Source organism: Haliotis rubra, unplaced genomic scaffold (genome assembly GCF_003918875.1).
Source record: "Haliotis rubra isolate DU_JTF1 unplaced genomic scaffold, ASM391887v1 Scf49, whole genome shotgun sequence".
NCBI classification, from domain to species: Eukaryota; Metazoa; Mollusca; class Gastropoda; order Lepetellida; family Haliotidae; genus Haliotis; species Haliotis rubra.
The window spans coordinates 919766-941718 of record NW_025767179.1 but is presented as its reverse complement, the minus strand read 5'-3'; the positions used below and the strand labels follow the sequence as shown (position 1 = coordinate 941718).

The window sequence follows — 21953 nt, the reverse complement described above, 5'->3', positions numbered from 1 at the left end:
CGATGGTGATCCAGTTCCTATAGATATTGAAACTTAATTATTGATATAATCACACGATGGTGATCCAGTTCCTATAGATATTGAAACTTAATTATTGATATAATCACACGATGGTGATCCAGTTCCTATAGATATTGAAACTTAATTATTGATATAATCACACGATGGTGATCCAGTTCCTATAGATATTGAACTTAATTATTGATATAATTACACGATGGTGATCCAGTTCCTATAGATATTGAAACTTAATTATTGATATAATCACACGATGGTGATCCAGTTCCTATAGATATTGAAACTTAATTATTGATATAATTACACGATGGTGATCCAGTTCCTATAGATATTGAAACTTAATTATTGATATAATTACACGATGGTGATCCAGTTCCTATAGATATTGAAACTTAATTATTGATATAATTACACGATGGTGATCCAGTTCCTATAGATATTGAAACTTAATTATTGATATAATTACACGATGGTGATCCAGTTCCTATAGATATTGAATCTTAATTATTGATATAATTACACGATGGTGATCCAGTTCCTATAGATATTGAAACTTAATTATTGATATAATTACACGATGGTGATCCAGTTCCTATAGATATTGAATCTTAATTATTGATATAATCACACGATGGTGATCCAGTTCCTATAGATATTGAATCTTAATTATTGATATAATCACACGATGGTGATCCAGTTCCTATAGATATTGAAATCTTAATTATTGATATAATCACACGATGGTGATCCAGTTCCTATAGATATTGAAACTTAATTATTGATATAATCACACGATGGTGATCCAGTTCCTATAGATATTGAAATCTTAATTATTGATATAATTACACGATGGTGATCCAGTTCCTATAGATATTGAATCTTAATTATTGATATAATCACACGATGGTGATCAGTTCCTATAGATATTGAAACTTAATTATTGATATAATTACACGATGGTGATCCAGTTCCTATAGATATTGAATCTTAATTATTGATATAATCACACGATGGTGATCCAGTTCCTATAGATATTGAAACTTGATTATTGATATATAATCACACGATGGTGATCCAGTTCCTATAGATATTGAATCTTAATTATTGATATAATCACGATGGTGATCCAGTTCCTATAGATATTGAATCTTAATTATTGATATAATCACACGATGGTGATCCAGTTCCTATAGATATTGAAACTTAATTATTGATATAATCACACGATGGTGATCCAGTTCCTATAGATATTGAAACTTAATTATTGATATAATTACACGATGGTGATCAGTTCCTATAGATATTGAAACTTAATTATTGATATAATTACACGATGGTGATCAGTTCCTATAGATATTGAATCTTGATTATTGATATAATCACACGATGGTGATCCAGTTCCTATAGATATTGAAACTTAATTATTGATATAATTACACGATGGTGATCCAGTTCCTATAGATATTGAAACTTAATTATTGATATAATTACACGATGGTGATCAGTTCCTATAGATATTGAAACTTAATTATTGATATAATTCACACGATGGTGATCAGTTCCTATAGATATTGAAACTTGATTATTGATATAATCACACGATGGTGATCAGTTCCTATAGATATTGAAACTTAATTATTGATATAATCACACGATGGTGATCAGTTCCTATAGATATTGAATCTTAATTATTGATATAATCACACGATGGTGATCAGTTCCTATAGATATTGAAACTTAATTATTGATATAATTACACGATGGTGATCCAGTTCCTATAGATATTGAAACTTAATTATTGATATAATTACACGATGGTGATCAGTTCCTATAGATATTGAATCTTAATTATTGATATAATCACACGATGGTGATCCAGTTCCTATAGATATTGAAACTTAATTATTGATATAATCACACGATGGTGATCCAGTTCCTATAGATATTGAATCTTAATTATTGATATAATCACACGATGGTGATCAGTTCCTATAGATATTGAATCTTAATTATTGATATAATCACACGATGGTGATCCAGTTCCTATAGATATTGAAACTTAATTATTGATATAATCACACGATGGTGATCCAGTTCCTATAGATATTGAAACTTAATTATTGATATAATTACACGATGGTGATCAGTTCCTATAGATATTGAAACTTAATTATTGATATAATCACACGATGGTGATCCAGTTCCTATAGATATTGAAACTTAATTATTGATATAATCACACGATGGTGATCCAGTTCCTATAGATATTGAAACTTAATTATTGATATAATCACACGATGGTGATCCAGTTCCTATAGATATTGAAACTTAATTATTGATATAATCACACGATGGTGATCCAGTTCCTATAGATATTGAAACTTAATTATTGATATAATTACACGATGGTGATCCAGTTCCTATAGATATTGAAACTTAATTATTGATATAATTACACGATGGTGATCCAGTTCCTATAGATATTGAAACTTAATTATTGAATCTTATGATATAATCACACGATGGTGATCCAGTTCCTATAGATATTGAAACTTAATTATTGATATAATCACACGATGGTGATCCAGTTCCTATAGATATTGAATCATATTGAAACTTAATTATTGATATAATTACACGATGGTGATCCAGTTCCTATAGATATTGAAACTTAATTATTGATATAATCACACGATGGTGATCCAGTTCCTATAGATATTGAATCTTGATTATTGATATAATCACACGATGGTGATCCAGTTCCTATAGATATTGAAACTTAATTATTGATATAATTACACGATGGTGATCCAGTTCCTATAGATATTGAATCTTAATTATTGATATAATCACACGATGGTGATCCAGTTCCTATAGATATTGAATCTTAATTATTGATATAATCACACGATGGTGATCCAGTTCCTATAGATATTGAAACTTAATTATTGATATAATTACACGATGGTGATCCAGTTCCTATAGATATTGAAACTTAATTATTGATATAATCACACGATGGTGATCCAGTTCCTATAGATATTGAATCTTGATTATTGATATAATCACACGATGGTGATCCAGTTCCTATAGATATTGAATCTTGATTATTGATATAATCACACGATGGTGATCCAGTTCCTATAGATATTGAATCTTAATTATTGATATAATTACACGATGGTGATCCAGTTCCTATAGATATTGAAACTTAATTATTGATATAATTACACGATGGTGATCCAGTTCCTATAGATATTGAATCTTAATTATTGATATAATCACACGATGGTGATCCAGTTCCTATAGATATTGAAACTTAATTATTGATATAATCACACGATGGTGATCCAGTTCCTATAGATATTGAAACTTAATTATTGATATAATTACACGATGGTGATCCAGTTCCTATAGATATTGAATCTTAATTATTGATATAATCACACGATGGTGATCCAGTTCCTATAGATATTGAAACTTAATTATTGATATAATCACACGATGGTGATCCAGTTCCTATAGATATTGAAACTTAATTATTGATATAATTCACACGATGGTGATCCAGTTCCTATAGATATTGAAACTTAATTATTGATATAATTACACGATGGTGATCCAGTTCCTATAGATATTGAAACTTAATTATTGATATAATTCACACGATGGTGATCCAGTTCCTATAGATATTGAATCTTAATTATTGATATAATCACACGATGGTGATCCAGTTCCTATAGATATTGAAACTTAATTATTGATATAATCACACGATGGTGATCCAGTTCCTATAGATATTGAAACTTAATTATTGATATAATCACACGATGGTGATCCAGTTCCTATAGATATTGAATCTTAATTATTGATATAATCACACGATGGTGATCCAGTTCCTATAGATATTGAAACTTAATTATTGATATAATTACACGATGGTGATCCAGTTCCTATAGATATTGAAACTTAATTATTGATATAATCACACGATGGTGATCCAGTTCCTATAGATATTGAAACTTAATTATTGATATAATTACACGATGGTGATCCAGTTCCTATAGATATTGAAACTTAATTATTGATATAATTACACGATGGTGATCCAGTTCCTATAGATATTGAAACTTAATTATTGATATAATTACACGATGGTGATCCAGTTCCTATAGATATTGAAACTTAATTATTGATATAATCACACGATGGTGATCCAGTTCCTATAGATATTGAATCTTGATTATTGATATAATCACACGATGGTGATCCAGTTCCTATAGATATTGAAACTTAATTATTGATATAATCACACGATGGTGATCCAGTTCCTATAGATATTGAAACTTAATTATTGATATAATTACACGATGGTGATCCAGTTCCTATAGATATTGAATCTTGATTATTGATATAATCACACGATGGTGATCCAGTTCCTATAGATATTGAAACTTGATTATTGATATAATCACACGATGGTGATCCAGTTCCTATAGATATTGAATCTTGATTATTGATATAATTACACGATGGTGATCCAGTTCCTATAGATATTGAATCTTGATTATTGATATAATTACACGATGGTGATCCAGTTCCTATAGATATTGAATCTTAATTATTGATATAATCACACGATGGTGATCCAGTTCCTATAGATATTGAAACTTAATTATTGATATAATCACACGATGGTGATCCAGTTCCTATAGATATTGAATCTTAATTATTGATATAATCACACGATGGTGATCCAGTTCCTATAGATATTGAAACTTAATTATTGATATAATTACACGATGGTGATCCAGTTCCTATAGATATTGAATCTTGATTATTGATATAATCACACGATGGTGATCCAGTTCCTATAGATATTGAAACTTAATTATTGATATAATTACACGATGGTGATCCAGTTCCTATAGATATTGAAACTTAATTATTGATATAATTACACGATGGTGATCCAGTTCCTATAGATATTGAAACTTAATTATTGATATAATTACACGATGGTGATCCAGTTCCTATAGATATTGAATCTTGATTATTGATATAATCACACGATGGTGATCCAGTTCCTATAGATATTGAAACTTAATTATTGATATAATCACACGATGGTGATCCAGTTCCTATAGATATTGAATCTTGATTATTGATATAATCACACGATGGTGATCCAGTTCCTATAGATATTGAATCTTGATTATTGATATAATTACACGATGGTGATCCAGTTCCTATAGATATTGAAACTTAATTATTGATATAATTACACGATGGTGATCCAGTTCCTATAGATATTGAATCTTGATTATTGATATAATCACACGATGGTGATCCAGTTCCTATAGATATTGAAACTTAATTATTGATATAATTACACGATGGTGATCCAGTTCCTATAGATATTGAAACTTAATTATTGATATAATTACACGATGGTGATCCAGTTCCTATAGATATTGAAACTTAATTATTGATATAATCACACGATGGTGATCCAGTTCCTATAGATATTGAAACTTAATTATTGATATAATTACACGATGGTGATCCAGTTCCTATAGATATTGAATCTTGATTATTGATATAATAATCACACGATGGTGATCAGTTCCTATAGATATTGAATCTTGATTTTTGCTATAATAATCACACGATGGTGATCAGTTCCTATAGATATTGAATCTTGATTTTTGATATAATAATCACACGATGGTGATCCAGTTCCTAAAGATATTGAATCTTAATTATTGATATAATCACACGATGGTGATCCAGTTCCTATAGATATTGAAACTTAATTATTGATATAATTACACGATGGTGATCCAGTTCCTATAGATATTGAAACTTAATTATTGATATAATTACACGATGGTGATCCAGTTCCTATAGATATTGAATCTTGATTATTGATATAATCACACGATGGTGATCCAGTTCCTATAGATATTGAATCTTGATTATTGATATGATCACACGATGGTGATCCAGTTCCTATAGATATTGAATCTTAATTATTGATATAATTACACGATGGTGATCCAGTTCCTATAGATATTGAAACTTAATTATTGATATACTTAGACGATGGTGATCCAGTTCCTATAGATATTGAATCTTGATTATTGATATAATCACACGATGGTGATCAGTTTCTATAGATATTGAATCTTGATTTTTGCTATAATAATCACACGATGGTGATCCAGTTCCTATAGATATTGAATCTTGATTTTTGCTATAATAATCACACGATGGTGATCCAGTTCCTATAGATATTGAATCTTGATTTTTGCTATAATAATCACACGATGGTGATCAGTTCCTATAGATATTGAATCTTGATTTTTGCTATAATAATCACACGATGGTGATCCAGTATCCTATAGATATTGAATCTGTTTTTGCCAAAACACCGAAACACGGGTGTCATCGGAAATCATGATTATGTTTCTCATATGAACTACTGTATTGTTCACTATTTGATGGCAAGTCAAGCGCATATTCTTCAGATATAGTCGGAATCGTACAGTGGACTCTGCCTTTAGAAGAGAAGATGGTTCAGTTTTAACTTGGTTCTGATCTGATTTCGGTTGATCAAATTAGCCATTTTGATTGTTTGATAGCACATGACTGTTTCGAATGTTGTAAGAAAATGGTACGTTCATGTGAAAGTGTGTGTGTGCTGGGGTGTGGGGTGGTGGGTGGGTTTTGTATTTTTTGTGGGTGCGTGCGCAATTGTAGTCGTGTTTTTCAAACACTGTCCCTGTCTTGCAGTATTCACTGTAGAGTTGTCAGACAAACATCAACACATTATTTAAAATACTGTTTATTGCACGTAAATGACTGGTTCATGTAAATTGAACATTCAAAACTGAAACTCAATATACAAATGATGACATACTGGAATGTACCAAAATAGGAAAGACAACTTGTTTATTCAAGGTTATAAAACAGCTTTGGGGTTTTCCAGGTGCTGTATCACCTTGAATCATCATCAAGATACGCTGAGATGTAAGGCAAGATGGCGTTGCTGAATATGCTGAATAATGCTGAATTTACAGTTTGGGCTCTCCAGCGACAATCTGGGACTCTATACCGCATTCATCAGTACCTCTCTTGATCTTAAAGAATCCTGAAAAAAACATAAAGTCATTATTATTAGTTCGGAAACATGTATTACATCTTAAGTTATGGTTGGACATAATCTGCCATACAGGTCCTGAAACAAATATGTCCAAGATTGTCTAGAAAATGTGGCAAGTCTACATTACCACAGGTTCAGGAAAATGAAAAAAGTCTCTGGGCTCCTTTTCATTATATTTTATTACTATAATTTAGGAACCTTTTTTCTGTAAAATATGTTCAGTTCAGAGACTAGGTGTTAGCCTAGGCTGTACATCGTTAACTATGTTCTGACGAGGGAGAAAATACGGCTGGACCATTTAACACGCACATGCGACATTTCACATTTGTTGGCTTGCATCCGTTTAGACTCTTTGATCCCCACTTCCACCGACTCCTTCAGCAGGAAACGAATTGGATGATGACTCTACTGCATCTCTTCCGCATCTATATTAATTCGCACCCTGGGGATTCCAGGGAAAAATACGTCCCACGCACATGACATTATTTGCAGGGACACCTGAAGAGCATTAGTCGTTGAAGCACAGTGAGGTTGATTGTGTGTCTTTAGTCCCCGATGGCAATGATTGTTGCCAAAGCTATACCTGTTGTCACTGGAATGCATGGTCCAGACTAGACAACATTCAGACAAACAGTTAATTTATTACTGGAAATCTGGGATGGTACATTACCTTCCTGACCCCAGTCAGCGTTCCATGAGTTGGCTACCAGCCAGTACTGTTCTCCGTTCTCAACACCCCAGCCCAGGATCTTCACAGCATGTCCTCCAAGAGCCTGGCCGGAGGTGTGGCTGTACACACCTACGTCATAGAGTAATATGGTCAGTAGCAGGAGAGATTTACAAGGTCAGGAGGGAGCCCATACTGCAGGAGCATCGGGGGAGGATAACACGGTTGTAAGGATCTATCCTGCTGCAGTATAAGGACAGAGTGCCAAGGTCATGAGGGAGTCCATACTGTAATAGCATTAGGGTAGAGTATCATGGTCATGAGGGAGTCCATACTGTAATAGCATTAGGGTAGAGTAACATACTGTAATAGCATTAGGGTAGAGTAACATGGTCATGAGGGAGTCCATACTGTAATAGCATTAGGGTAGAGTAACATGGTCATGAGGGAGAGTAAAGCATTAGGGTGGTCATCATGAGGGAGTCCATACTGTAATAGCATTAGGGTAGAGTATCATGGTCATGAGGGAGTCCATACTGTAATAGCATTAGGGTAGAGTAACATGGTCATGAGGGAGTCCCTACTGTAATAGCATTAGGGTAGAGTAACATGGTCATGAGGGAGTCCATACTGTAATAGCATTAGGGTAGAGTAACATGGTCATGAGGGAGTCCATACTGTAATAGCATTAGGGTAGAGTAACATGGTCATGAGGGAGTCCATACTGTAATAGCATTAGGGTAGAGTATCAAGGTCATGAGGGAGTCCATACTGTAATAGCATTAGGGTAGAGTAACATGGTCATGAGGGAGTCCATACTGTAATAGCATTAGGGTAGAGTATCATGGTCATGAGGGAGTCCATACTGTAATAGCATTAGGGTAGAGTAACATGGTCATGAAGGGGGAGTCCATACTGTAATAGCATTAGGGTAGAGTATCAAGGTCATGAGGGAGTCCATACTGTAATAGCATTAGGGTAGAGTAACATGGTCATGAGGAGTCCATACTGTAATAGCATTAGGGTAGAGTAACATGGTCATGAGGGAGTCCATACTGTAATAGCATTAGGGTAGAGTAACATGGTCATGAGGGAGTCCATACTGTAATAGCATTAGGGTAGAGTAACATGGTCATGAGGGAGTCCATACTGTAATAGCATTAGGGTAGAGTAACATGGTCATGAGGGAGTCCATACTGTAATAGCATTAGGGTAGAGTAACAATGGTCATGAGGGAGTCCATACTGTAATAGCATTAGGGTAGAGTAACATGGTCATGAGGGAGTCCATACTGTAATAGCATTAGGGTAGAGTAACAAGGTCATGAGGGAGTCCATACTGTAATAGCATTAGGGTAGAGTAACATGGTCATGAGGGAGTCCATACTGTAATAGCATTAGGGTAGAGTAACAAGGTCATGAGGGAGTCCATACTGTAATAGCATTAGGGTAGAGTAACATGGTCATGAGGGAGTCCATACTGTAATAGCATTAGGGTAGAGTAACATGGTCATGAGGGAGTCCATACTGTAATAGCATTAGGGTAGAGTAACATGGTCAACATGGTCATGAGGGAGTCCATACTGTAATAGCATTAGGGTAGAGTAACATGGTCATGAGGGAGTCCATACTGTAATAGCATTAGGGTAGTAGAGTAACAATGGTCATGAGGGAGTCCATACTGTAATAGCATTAGGGTAGAGTAACATGGTCATGAGGGAGTCCATACTGTAATAGCATTAGGGTAGAGTAACATGGTCATGAGGGAGTCCATACTGTAATAGCATTAGGGTAGAGTAACATGGTCATGAGGGAGTCCATACTGTAATAGCATTAGGGTAGAGTAACATGGTCATGAGGGAGTCCATACTGTAATAGCATTAGGGTAGAGTAACATGGTCATGAGGGAGTCCATACTGTAATAGCATTAGGGTAGAGTATCATGGTCATGAGGGAGTCCATACTGTAATAGCATTAGGGTAGAGTAACATGGTCATGAGGGAGTCCATACTGTAATAGCATTAGGGTAGAGTAACATGGTCATGAGGGAGTCCATACTGTAATAGCATTAGGGTAGAGTAACATGGTCATGAGGGAGTCCATACTGTAATAGCATTAGGGTAGAGTAACATGGTCATGAGGGAGTCCATACTGTAATAGCATTAGGGTAGAGTAACATGGTCATGAGGGAGTCCCATACTGTAATAGCATTAGGGTAGAGTAACAAGGTCATGAGGGAGTCCATACTGTAATAGCATTAGGGGTAGAGTAACATGGTCATGAGGGGAGTCCATACTGTAATAGCATTAGGGTAGAGTAACAAGGTCATGAGGGGTAATAGCATTAGGGTAGAGTAACAAGGATGAGGGAGTCCATACTGTAATAGCATTAGGGTAGAGTAACATGGTCATGAGGGAGTCCATACTGTCCATACTGTAATAGCATTAGGGTAGAGTAACATGGTCATGAGGGAGTCCATACTGTAATAGCATTAGGGGTAGAGTAACATGGTCATGAGGGAGTCCATACTGTAATAGCATTAGGGTAGAGTAACATGGTCATGAGGGAGTCCATACTGTAATAGCATTAGGGTAGAGTAACATGGTCATGAGGGAGTCCATACTGTAATAGCATTAGGGTAGAGTAACATGGTCATGAGGGAGTCCATACTGTAATAGCATTAGGGTAGAGTAACATGGTCATGAGGGAGTCCATACTGTAATAGCATTAGGGTAGAGTAACATGGTCATGAGGGAGTCCATACTGTAATAGCATTAGGGTAGAGTAACATGGTCATGAGGGAGTCCATACTGTAATAGCATTAGGGTAGAGTAACATGGTCATGAGGGAGTCCATACTGTAATAGCATTAGGGTAGAGTAACATGGTCATGAGGGAGTCCATACTGTAATAGCATTAGGGTAGAGTAACATGGTCATGAGGGAGTCCATACTGTAATAGCATTAGGGTAGAGTAACAAGGTCATGAGGGAGTCCATACTGTAATAGCATTAGGGTAGAGCACATGGTCATGAGGGAGTCCATACTGTAATAGCATTAGGGGGTAGAGTCATGGTCATGAGGGAGTCCATACTGTAATAGCATTAGGGTAGAGTAACATGGTCATGAGGGAGTCCATACTGTAATAGCATTAGGGTAGAGTAACATGGTCATGAGGGAGTCCATACTGTAATAGCATTAGGGGTAGAGTAACATGGTCATGAGGGAGTCCATACTGTAATAGCATTAGGGTAGAGTAACATGGTCATGAGGGAGTCCATACTGTAATAGCATTAGGGTAGAGTAACAAGGTCATGAGGGAGTCCATACTGTAATAGCATTAGGGTAGAGTAACAAGGTCATGAGGGAGTCCATACTGTAATAGCATTAGGGTAGAGTAACATGGTCATGAGGGAGTCCATACTGTAATAGCATTAGGGTAGAGTAACATGGTCATGAGGGAGTCCACATAATGTAAGGGGTGTAGCATTAGGGTAGAGTAACATGGTCATGAGGGAGTCTATACTGTAATAGCATTAGGGTAGAGTGACAAGGTCATGAGGGAGTCCATACTGTAATAGCATTAGGGTAGAGTAACAAGGTCATGAGGGAGTCCATACTGTAATAGCATTAGGGTAGAGTGACAAGGTCATGAGGGAGTCCATACTGTAATAGCATTAGGGTAGAGTGACAAGGTCATGAGGGAGTCCATACTGTAATAGCATTAGGGTAGAGTAACAAGGTCATGAGGGAGTCCATACTGTAATAGCATTAGTGTAGCGTAACATGGTCATGAGGGAGTCCATACTGCAGCAGTAACAGGGCAGAGGTTGTAGTTTTAACATGAAATATTGTACACAACCCGTTAGCCAATTAAATTATAGTGTCCAGCACACCTGACTTGTAAAAACACCAAGCAGTATCTCCACCACACATCCATCAGGAAACCACACGAACATAGGGCCTTATCCAACCATTAAGTAACTGGATTACTATTACCAGACAACTACACAACCCACACCTTATTCCTAACCTCAGTTAGTGTGTCTGGTGATATGGTGTATCCACTCACCAGATTTGTAGGTGGGGAAATCACTATACACAGTGAAAGCTGCCTCCACTGGTCCGTTCTTGTAGAGCTCAGCCATGATCTGGTCCACGCCACGCACTGAGTAGGATCGGGACCCTGCATAAGAGAGACAATCAATAAGTATTTCAGTCACAAGCCAAAGCGCCCCGATCTGCACCTCAATATTTTAGGACGTTTGTCATCATTGGGGTATTTATCCCGTTCTAGAAAACCCACTTTTCACACGACACGATCATGTAATGTAACCGTGCCTGTCCCATTTTCCAGGTGACGGGAATGATGCAGCAAAGGATATTTGTGAGACACTCCCTCTCAGACCTTTGTTGGTTTTATGCGTAATGTGGCACTCAGCCGTATTCCAGTTGTGTCCAGACAACATCATGGTGGCCTGGAAATAACTAAGTCACGACCAGCAACTGACAATGTCCCCCACACTGTAAGGATATGATGTCACGCATACAATAAAAGTAACCTTACAAGGATAAGCAACCTCAGACGGGCAGTAGTTTTCTCGCTGTCGTTCCAGATCCACATGCGGCCAGAAAAGATGTGAGTATTTTATTTTGTTCAAAGTATTCATAAACTTACCGTAGTGTTTGTCATTTTCATAGGTGATGTTGTAGCCTGCCTCACACTTCTTCTCACACTTGGGTGTCTTGGAGTCTCCGGTGCAGGGTCCGTATTTGCCAGGAACATGGTGGTCGCATTTGGCCAGCAGGTAGGGTTGGCAACCCTGGCACACACCAACGTTATTTCAAACCAGAGATATCTATTCACATCATACATATTTACCTTTCACTGAAAATATTCAGTCAAATATCTTACTGGAATTCCAAAATAATTGTGACAAGTTTATTGCAGTGAGAAACTCTTCAGGGAAGTTGTTTTGTGTTACAGGCGTTTCACCTTTCATAATGCTACTCAAGGCAACGATAGTATTCTAATATCGGATTTAGAATTATGAAGATTGAGAATTACAGCCCAATCCAGAAGGTGATTAGAAGCATCACTGACCTGCTTGGAGCCGTACTGACCGCCAGTGACGATGCCGTCATCCTCAAAGTACTTCCAGGCTGCCGCTGGGAAGCCACCGTTACATCTGCCAACAAAGGATGACACCCCGTAAGTCAAAATGGACTACACCTTCAACCCAACCAAATGACTCGGTCAATACACCGTGACAAACAAAACATGGAAGGAAAGGAGATTGTTGATAAAAGCGTTTCTATTTGTCCACTGGTCTAGCTGCTGAAACAAGATGACACTCCTGTAGTGAGTGTAAGTCGATACGACCTGCACCACCAACTCCGACAAATGACGATCAGTCCACATAAACAATCTCATTACTTCATATGCTCGTTCTCGTTATTGCTAAAACACAGATTACAGGTTATCCCTCCCACGTCAGATCGACTTTACGTGACACCTTGACCTACCAATACAGTGACATTGGCTAATGAGAAAGCAGTTATGAGGTTGTACGTAATGTAATGTTCTCAGACCTTCCTTTGATGGTAACTACAAGATTGATTTTAATAGGATTATCCTGAGGTAGAGGTTGGTAGTTGATGGGACCTACCCGAATCCGCATGTCTTGCAGCATGTCATCAAGTTCTCTGCTGAGATGTGGAAATTCTTGGCTCCTTTGGACAGGATACAGATTCTGTCTGTCATTGCCTCAACAGCACCAAAAGCCTGCATTAAGCGAAATAATTGTAGGAACAGAAGAAATATATACAACATAAGCTGGTATATTGTGACAAACCAAAGAATCACAAAAGGTTAAGGCACCATTCCTTGTTTTGGCTCGCTCATGGATCATTTCACTGATCTTTTAAAAAAGTACATATGCGGAGTCAAACTATTCACATCTCAATTCATGTCTCATTTACAAATTTTGAGGTATCCTATTCCTGCCTTACGGGTATACATTGTTCAAACAAGAACACTGACCTTAACACTGATCAGACAAAACATTCTTTTTTGTATCAACCTATTTTGACCAACCATTGATGTGACTAAAAAGTCGATGTTAGCCAGTAGAGAAAATATTTATAACCTAACGGAACTAACGTCCATTGCAGACCACCTTTTCATTAGCAGGTTCAAGCGTTCTTGGCCATAAAACGTTCAGTGTACACGTGTTAACCTTTCGAATTAGCTTAGCCAGAGAACACTTTCCTGGTAGATCTGCTCAGATTGGTCGGATGAAAGGCCATTCTCGTTAAAAATGTCTTCAGGTTTCTGTTTAGTGGTAGAGAATACTAAGTTGTGTTTTAATTGAAACTGGCAAACAGCCAGTCGGTCCATTAGGTGAGGAACTACACAGTCTTACCCAGCAAGAGCCACAGTTGGACTGATCACGGACTTCCTTCAGGGATGCACAGTTGGGCCACTGGGTACGGGCGTCAAAGTTCTCTGGCAGGCTGATCATGGACAGTTCATGTGTCTTCTGGGGCAGCATATTGTTGAGTCTCTGACTCTCACCATTGATGTCGTACACACCCAACATACGCTTGAAGTAGGATTGGGGCAGAGAAGGATGGAAGTTTCTACCAGCCTGAAAAATAGGAAAGCAAACCGCACTAAAACCAATCTTGAAAACCTTCCACTGTCACTGGACCAATCATACAATCAATATTCTGTGTTCGAGTGTATATGTGTTTGTGTTGTTGAAGAGGAGTGGGGTTGGGGGTTGGATATAGAGACAATATTTTTATTGACCTTCCATACTGTTGTAACCCGAGTGTCAGCAGCTGGATTTAATACTGACCTTCCATGTTTTCTGCATAGAGTTGATTCTGTCAATCATAGCATCAGTGTTCATGTGATAGAATTCGGGTGCCGCCATGGCAGCCACGGCCATACAACACACAACCAGAAGGACCTTCATCTGAAACACACAGAATAGTTCATATTGTCAGTGATGGTGTCAGTCAACTCAGTTTGGTTTCCAAAGTAAAACTTTTCCCTAAACCCAGGAAGTGGTGATATGTGGCATAGAAAGTCATTGTAAAACAGTGTCTTAAGTGTGCTATGTTCTTTATGTTAACATTCAGTAGAGGGCAGTGTGTGCATGCTATTATATTTAGACTGGGAGTCGAGAGTAATCTGGAAGATGAAAGAACAGCATTGGATAGAATCCAGACCAGCCCTGTTTCAGAAGCTTAACCTTCAAAACATAATGACTTAGTTAAAATCCTAAACCCATGGGAGTTTCATACCAACCCCTGAAATCGGCCAGATATCTAGGTCTACACCATGAGTCTTATCTTGTGATTATACACCGCGTTATCTTTGATAATACATACATTGTGTAACCTGCCTATCAGGCAACCTGTTGAGGCCAAAGGGTTAACCACACCATCACGAGATAATGAACTGCAAGACCAGCTGAAGCCTATGCTGTGTATTCCCCAACAGCATAAATTCAATCTGTAGACATTACTTTTCACAAATGAAAGACTTGATCAGTAAACACGGATTTACTATTCTTAGAAATATGCAACAATATGGATTTTGGAAATATATTAAGTAGTAGGACGCAGTTAAATATTTTTACTTGTTTTAAAATTGAGATGGATGATTTTTACTTTGAGATCTGATCTCTTCTTCAGGAAAAAAGTAAACTTTTCAAACAGGTCGCATACAGTGTCAACATTTCTCAAGAATCTAAAATTCATTAATAATTAACAGGTGGTGGCTTAATCACGTCACAGCAATTCCAGTAGTGAATCGTGTAACAGGGACAGCTGTAATGTGTACACAAAGCATTACTGTATAGACAGAACCACCGTTGGAGAAAACAGGTCCAATGGGATGTATATGCTGTAGAAGTGACTGTGTGGATTGAGTTCGGTCACATTAACTATGTACTTGCTTGTCATCGTATCCCGTTGAGTAGATCGATGCTCATTGTGTAAATCACTGGGTGGTCTGGTCCTGACTATTTATAGACCTCGTTAAACTACCAAACGGAACATTCGTAAATGTAGATATAACTGTGACAGGCAAACTGCGGAAGGTGATTGAACGAAACGAAACACGAGTTCTTTTCGGAAGGAAGACTGGAGATGACTGCACTGTTACTATGGGCTGCTCTGATTTATGCCGATGTTGTTTTCACAGTGACTTGTGACATGTTAAATGACAGATTTGACAGTGTATTTAGTTATGAATCTCCCCAACAATATGCATTGCCTTCCGTGATGTACCCTAAAGTTTAAGGTTGATTTCTGTGACAAATCTGTGTAGTCTGTCTGGGGTGTATGTTAAAAATTGACAACCTGGTTAGCTATCAACAGAAGACGAGTCTATGACCGATGTTGATTAGAACTTTAGATAGCAAAGCAAATTGTTAGTTGAGACTAGTCACGCCAAGCATGTTTGCGCAAAAATGCAATGCTCAATATATCAGGCTATCAACAAACACTATATAATGGCACAGTATAATGCTAGTTATAGACTGACCTTGAATCTGATCTTCAGCCCTGAGATGGACGATCAACACTTTATTCCACCTTTATATACAACAAATAGACGGGTCATGCCTTTGTGTCATATGAGAGTCATGTGATGTGTTTTGATTGGCCGATTGCCCCTCACACGTGCTGCAGGGACCTTGGCGTCACATGCTTACAACTGTTATCAGGCTTCCCTAGCTGGCAAAACGAAAAGTAAACGAAACAATATCAGTAACATGCATATTAAATACATGGACTAGATGAACGCAATCGAGGTATAATGTGTGATTTTAGGGTTAAATATGTAAGGGCTGATATTAAGTATAGGTTTGAAAAGAGTTAAGAGGCCGCCATTTGTATTTTATTAGCTCTTTTTCTAAGAGGTTTATGCAGTGTCAGGTTCGTAATATCAAGTGAGCGGTTATGGGATATCACGCTATATAACATGTGGTTTTCCGGAGCCATGAGAATGGGACTGCTTATGATCGTCACAATAGCTAGCGTCATTGGTGAAGTTATACATTTGAACGAATGTAGTGGGTTAGTTTAGTTTTACGCCGCTTTTGGCAATATTCCAGCAATATCACGGCAGGGACACCAGAAATGGGCTTCACACGTTCTACCCATGTGGGGAATCGAACCCGGGTCTTCGGCGTGACGAGCAAACGCTTTAACCACTGGGCTACCCACCGACCATGGACAATTGTAAAGGAGAGTGGTTCAGGCAGGCAGAAAAAGTGATTCTCTTCTTTGAAGCAATCGAAATTCCAAACGAACACCGAACACCGAGTAGCCGAAATCCTGTCGAAGCAGGACATTTGGAGTCTTTAGATCTTGGCTTTCATCTAAGAGACAGCAAGATAACAGACTGACCACCTAGAGTTACTTCTGTAATCACTACACGGAATCACAACATGTCAGGACCTCGAGATGCCGTTGAAAGACACAGATTTGCGCTAACGGATGGAAAGTGAAAGTGATGCAGCTGAAATATTTGCCTTGAAAGGAGTTTATCGTAACTGTCAGTGGGGCAGTCCCTATGGACTAGAGGCAGTGGGACCATCTTGGTTGGAGAATTATATAAATTCAACGGAAACTGTAGAAGAAGACCTCACTGCTGAAATTGGAAATTCTGTGTAAATAACGACCATAGAAACGTGTTCGTTCAACAGAAGGCCTTGGCCTTAAATATCAACTTTTGATAGAGATTGGGTTATTTATTTCATCTTGTCAACAGTTGCCAACTGATTAATGGTACTTCTAATTTAATGTTTGCTTCTAAACAAGGGAGTCAACCTGCAGCTCGGACCGTGACCCAGGATCAAGTTCAAGGTCAACCGGAAGTGACAATGTAAACAAAGATGGTGAGATTCTCGTGTAAATGCCTTTGCCAAAGTTATTGAAGTCTTTGTCTGTGATTTCTCGTAGTGTTTGAATCAGATGCTGTGGCGTTCTGGGGTGTTACGTCAACATAGATGGTAGTAACTAAATAGTGTGGAGTGGAACTAAATACTGCCTCTCAGTCATTCCAGATATATCCAGTATATGAGGGAACAAAGCCCGACTTTATGCAGATCTTAGACATTCAGCACTTTGGTGAGACCCACGATAGCGGGTATGGTGTTGATCACCCTTACATAAACGAGACGAAATATCGTTACTGGAGAGGTGTACACAAACTGATTTAATTGAGCAAGTTCGATTAACGCTTGAAAGGGAAAGACGTCCTCTTTGCTACAAAGAGCGCGGCTAGCATATGTGAATACAGGGTGGTGTCGTTCATATGTGTAGCAAATATTCAGGCAGAAAATCGTTGAAAGAGAATCATGTTCTCTGAAGAAATTGGTAAATTTATAGGATATTTAGCTCATCAAGAACAAGACTGTACGTGCAATAGAAGGTGATAAAACAGAGAATTTGTGGGGACTGTAATTCAACAGTAAACCAAGTGCTGAATGTCAACATATTTCCAGTATGTTGCTATTTTGTGGAGTGGAAAAATTTTCCAAAATAGACATGGAGCATGCATATAAACAGAAATATTTCACAAAGCTGAAACGGAACTGCTAGAAACATAACAAGTACCTGCAGCGTGAAAAACTGCCGTAAATCGGGTTAAATCGGGCTTAAAAGCGCCCCGGCGTCGAACCCGTTAAAGACAGGTCACTTCTGATGATACCACCAGTTGGCCCTCGGAACCAGTTTCACGTCGATGTGCAACATGTCAATGGGTTGTGTATAGTTGTCGTCCACGCGACGTTTAACCAACAGCACCCACCGTTTTTGGTCCCTGATATAGGGCCCACGGGCTGCTAGTATGTTTTCACATACTTGGCAAGTATGCTCGTCTCTGATCGAACTGAGGTTCCACTAGGCAGTTGCCAGAGGCTGGGACTGGAAGACGTCTTGCTGTGAGAATAGAATAATATCCACATCCAGGATTCAAAATTCTCACCTTTGGTTTTCAAAAAACTGTTTTCTTAATTCTTGCAATTTCCGTGTCTCAATCCTGACAAATATGTCTTACATTTTAGTATAATCGACCAAGGTCTGAGATGCTGATTGCGTTAATGCAGATGTTTTGTTGTGAAAAAACTTCTTGAGATGTGTGTTTACTGTGAGGAAATCGAGTAAGATGAGTGTTCTGTGAAGACACTGATTGAAATGTGTGCTGTTGTGAAAATATATGATTGAGGTGTGTGTTTCTTGTGAATAAATGATCGAAATGTGTGTTTGATGTTGGGGAAGTGGTTGAGACGCTTTTTTAGGAAAACTTATTGAGATTTGTGCTTGTTGTGACGAAAATGATAGCATCCCCCATGGCATCCCCGCAAGTGCCTCTATGACGTCCCAACAGGAGACTCATTTGGCATAACTTTTGGAGACTCCATTTGGCATCCCCACAGGAGACTCCTCTTGGCATCCCCCAGGAGACTCCACTTGCCATCCCCACGGGTGTCTGCTACATGACATTAAAACGAGGCTTCACAACTGAATTAGTGGTGGAGCTATACACAGTTTCTCATACACTATACACCTTCAACATTAGGTGTCGCTCTACAGACGCTAACCCAAAGTTCTGGAAAACATGAAACAAACACAAAGCTACCAAAGTAAGCAGAACAGCTTTATCTGAACCACTGTCAAGGTGAAACACCCGGTAGGGGGAGTTGAGGGAGGGTGGGGGGTACGGAGTTCAACGATGGCAACGTCCCTAAGAGTCCACGTTTAATGGCAAACCCTGAAATAGGTAATTCGTATGGCCATGAGGTTGGGCACATATCTAGACCATCATCATGTAGATAGAGTCTGTCTTGTGACACCGTCCCACTTCATGTATGATAACACGTGTCCCGTGTAACCTGTCTATCTGACGGCGTATTGAGGCCAAAGACTGTACCACATGGCCACTGAGATAACTCACTTTGACACACCACACAGTGCCCTCCCCAACAGCAGGGTAACTCTGTAGATATATCGTACAAATAAAGATTTACACTGTAATATTGCTACAGCGTGAACCTTAAACCATGTAGGAAATATAGAGATACCTCGATCTGGCCTTCCCATGGCTGGAAAAGCAAGACGCTGGATTAACAGACATGATGCAAGGGTTCTATCTAAAACAGGTTAAGATGCAACACAATATTTATTGTACTAATACCAGATGTTTCATTGCGAGGAAACTGCCGGACTACCCAATAGCAAAAACACCCAATAAAAACCCAAAATGAAAACTACAGAAGTTGCCACTGCTACATCTACTTTTTAAAATCTCGAGTTAACGTCTAGCTATCAGATATATATATAGTCTGTTAGTATTTTCACAGAAAAACATCCTTATCACAATGTGATACCAGGAAAAACGTGCTACCCGTCTCACAAAGTATACCCTTTCCGGAAGAAGGTATCGATTAGTAATCAGCAATTTCTAGATTGCAGGGACACCTGTAACGACTAGAATCTCGAGATGTGTTATGTATACATAAAAACCAGTAACTATACTACCCATCAAAAGTTTAGACTCACTCAAAGAACTCACTATATGTTATGTATATATATATATATGGTTACATCGAAGATTAATTTCTCTACAACCTGAGGGAACCAACTGCAAACCTTATGTTCCCTCTAGGGGTGGAACGGGTCAAAATTTTCTATCCGGGTACCCCACCTCTGTTACCCTACCCTACCCGGATACCCGTTATGTTAATTCCTGACCCCAAATTTGCAGGAAATGGCAATATATTCTTCAGCTCGGAGGATACAATTTCGAGTTTTTCAATATCTTAAATATGTGTTATATTCAAAAGAAGTGACTGTAAATTATGTCTAAATATTCAAAGACGATACAACATTTTAATCATGAAAGAATAACATATTAAATTGTTTAAATCTATTAGTCACATGATCATAACGGGTCCGGGCATTGCAACGGGTACCCGGGTTCAACTTATTACCCACCCGTCCCGGCCCTATTTCCCTCACATAACATTTGAATCTGATCCTCAATCCTGAAATGGACGCTTTGAACAGTCAACCTATGTAAACAAGGAAAATTGTGTCCTATGACTGTCGTGTCGTTCGAAATATCTTAATTGGTCGATTAATTACCCTGAGTCATCACACACGGAAGAAAAGCTCACCGTCACGAACTCATAAATGTTATCAGTGACAGGTTGCCCAGGAAAAAACCACGAAACAATACGGAAATTCCACCAAGAAATAGGTTTTAGTAAACATTTTCCTATCTCCCAATGGTACATATTCTTTTTCACATCAATTTATACATTGAATATATTTGTATACAGAAATCGTACATATCGTGTAGGATCCTGAGATGTCAGTTTTGAACAAGGTTACAGAAGCTGTTACTGATTAATATCAATATATTTTGTATATAAAGAATGTGGTTCTCTGAAAGAGGATATCAGATAATAATACGTTTATGATATTTGTTTTTCCTCCTGGCCAGGATCCCATGTTTACTGCTACATTTTAGATCATGTTAAGTATGACTAGTGGCCGTATGAGAAATGGGCGTCTGACTAATGGGATACGACCTGCGTAACACCTCGTCATTTTTAAAACAACAAGAGTCGCTGTGGCATACAAAGAACGGGTGTTTTCATTCTCGCAGTATGATTACAGAGATGCCAACCCCAAAGTGTTGCAAATAGTAGTTTCAAGGTCAACATTAGTAGTTTGACCATAAAATTAGTAGTCAACTAAATACTTAAAATCATAATGAGTCTGAGAAAGATAATATGCCACAAATCAAGAGTGAAGCTTTAATTTCACATACCTCCAAAAACAGACTTCCAAATTATCAGCATTACATTTCTTGTTGTCTCTTTTTGTCGAAAATGTATTTAATCAACGAAAATATACGTTTCTGTCTAGATATCCAAACTTCATGAATTTTCTTCAAATTTCGTAGAATTTCTAGTGCAATCGTATTGGCGTAGTTTGAGGTTAAAATTCGTAGCGACTACGATAAAATCGTAGAGGTTGGCATCTCTGCAATTATGCGAGGCAGGTCGAACAGTTTAC

At 37.9% G+C, this 21953-nt stretch overlaps 1 protein-coding gene across 1 annotated transcript; it reads right to left on the bottom strand.

The window, feature by feature from the left end:
* Positions 1-6849: 6849 nt before the first annotated feature.
* Positions 6850-16528, bottom strand: LOC124291313 (cathepsin B-like). Its single transcript, XM_046728286.1, has 9 exons — positions 16408-16528; positions 14711-14830; positions 14273-14497; positions 13517-13632; positions 12952-13036; positions 12526-12670; positions 11920-12033; positions 7854-7982; positions 6850-7171 (listed from the first exon to the last, which is right to left on the bottom strand). Exons 2-9 carry the CDS (start codon positions 14828-14830, stop codon positions 7095-7097), a joined length of 1011 nt encoding a protein of 336 aa, XP_046584242.1. The 5' UTR covers positions 16408-16528; the 3' UTR covers positions 6850-7094.
* Positions 16529-21953: the final 5425 nt, after the last annotated feature.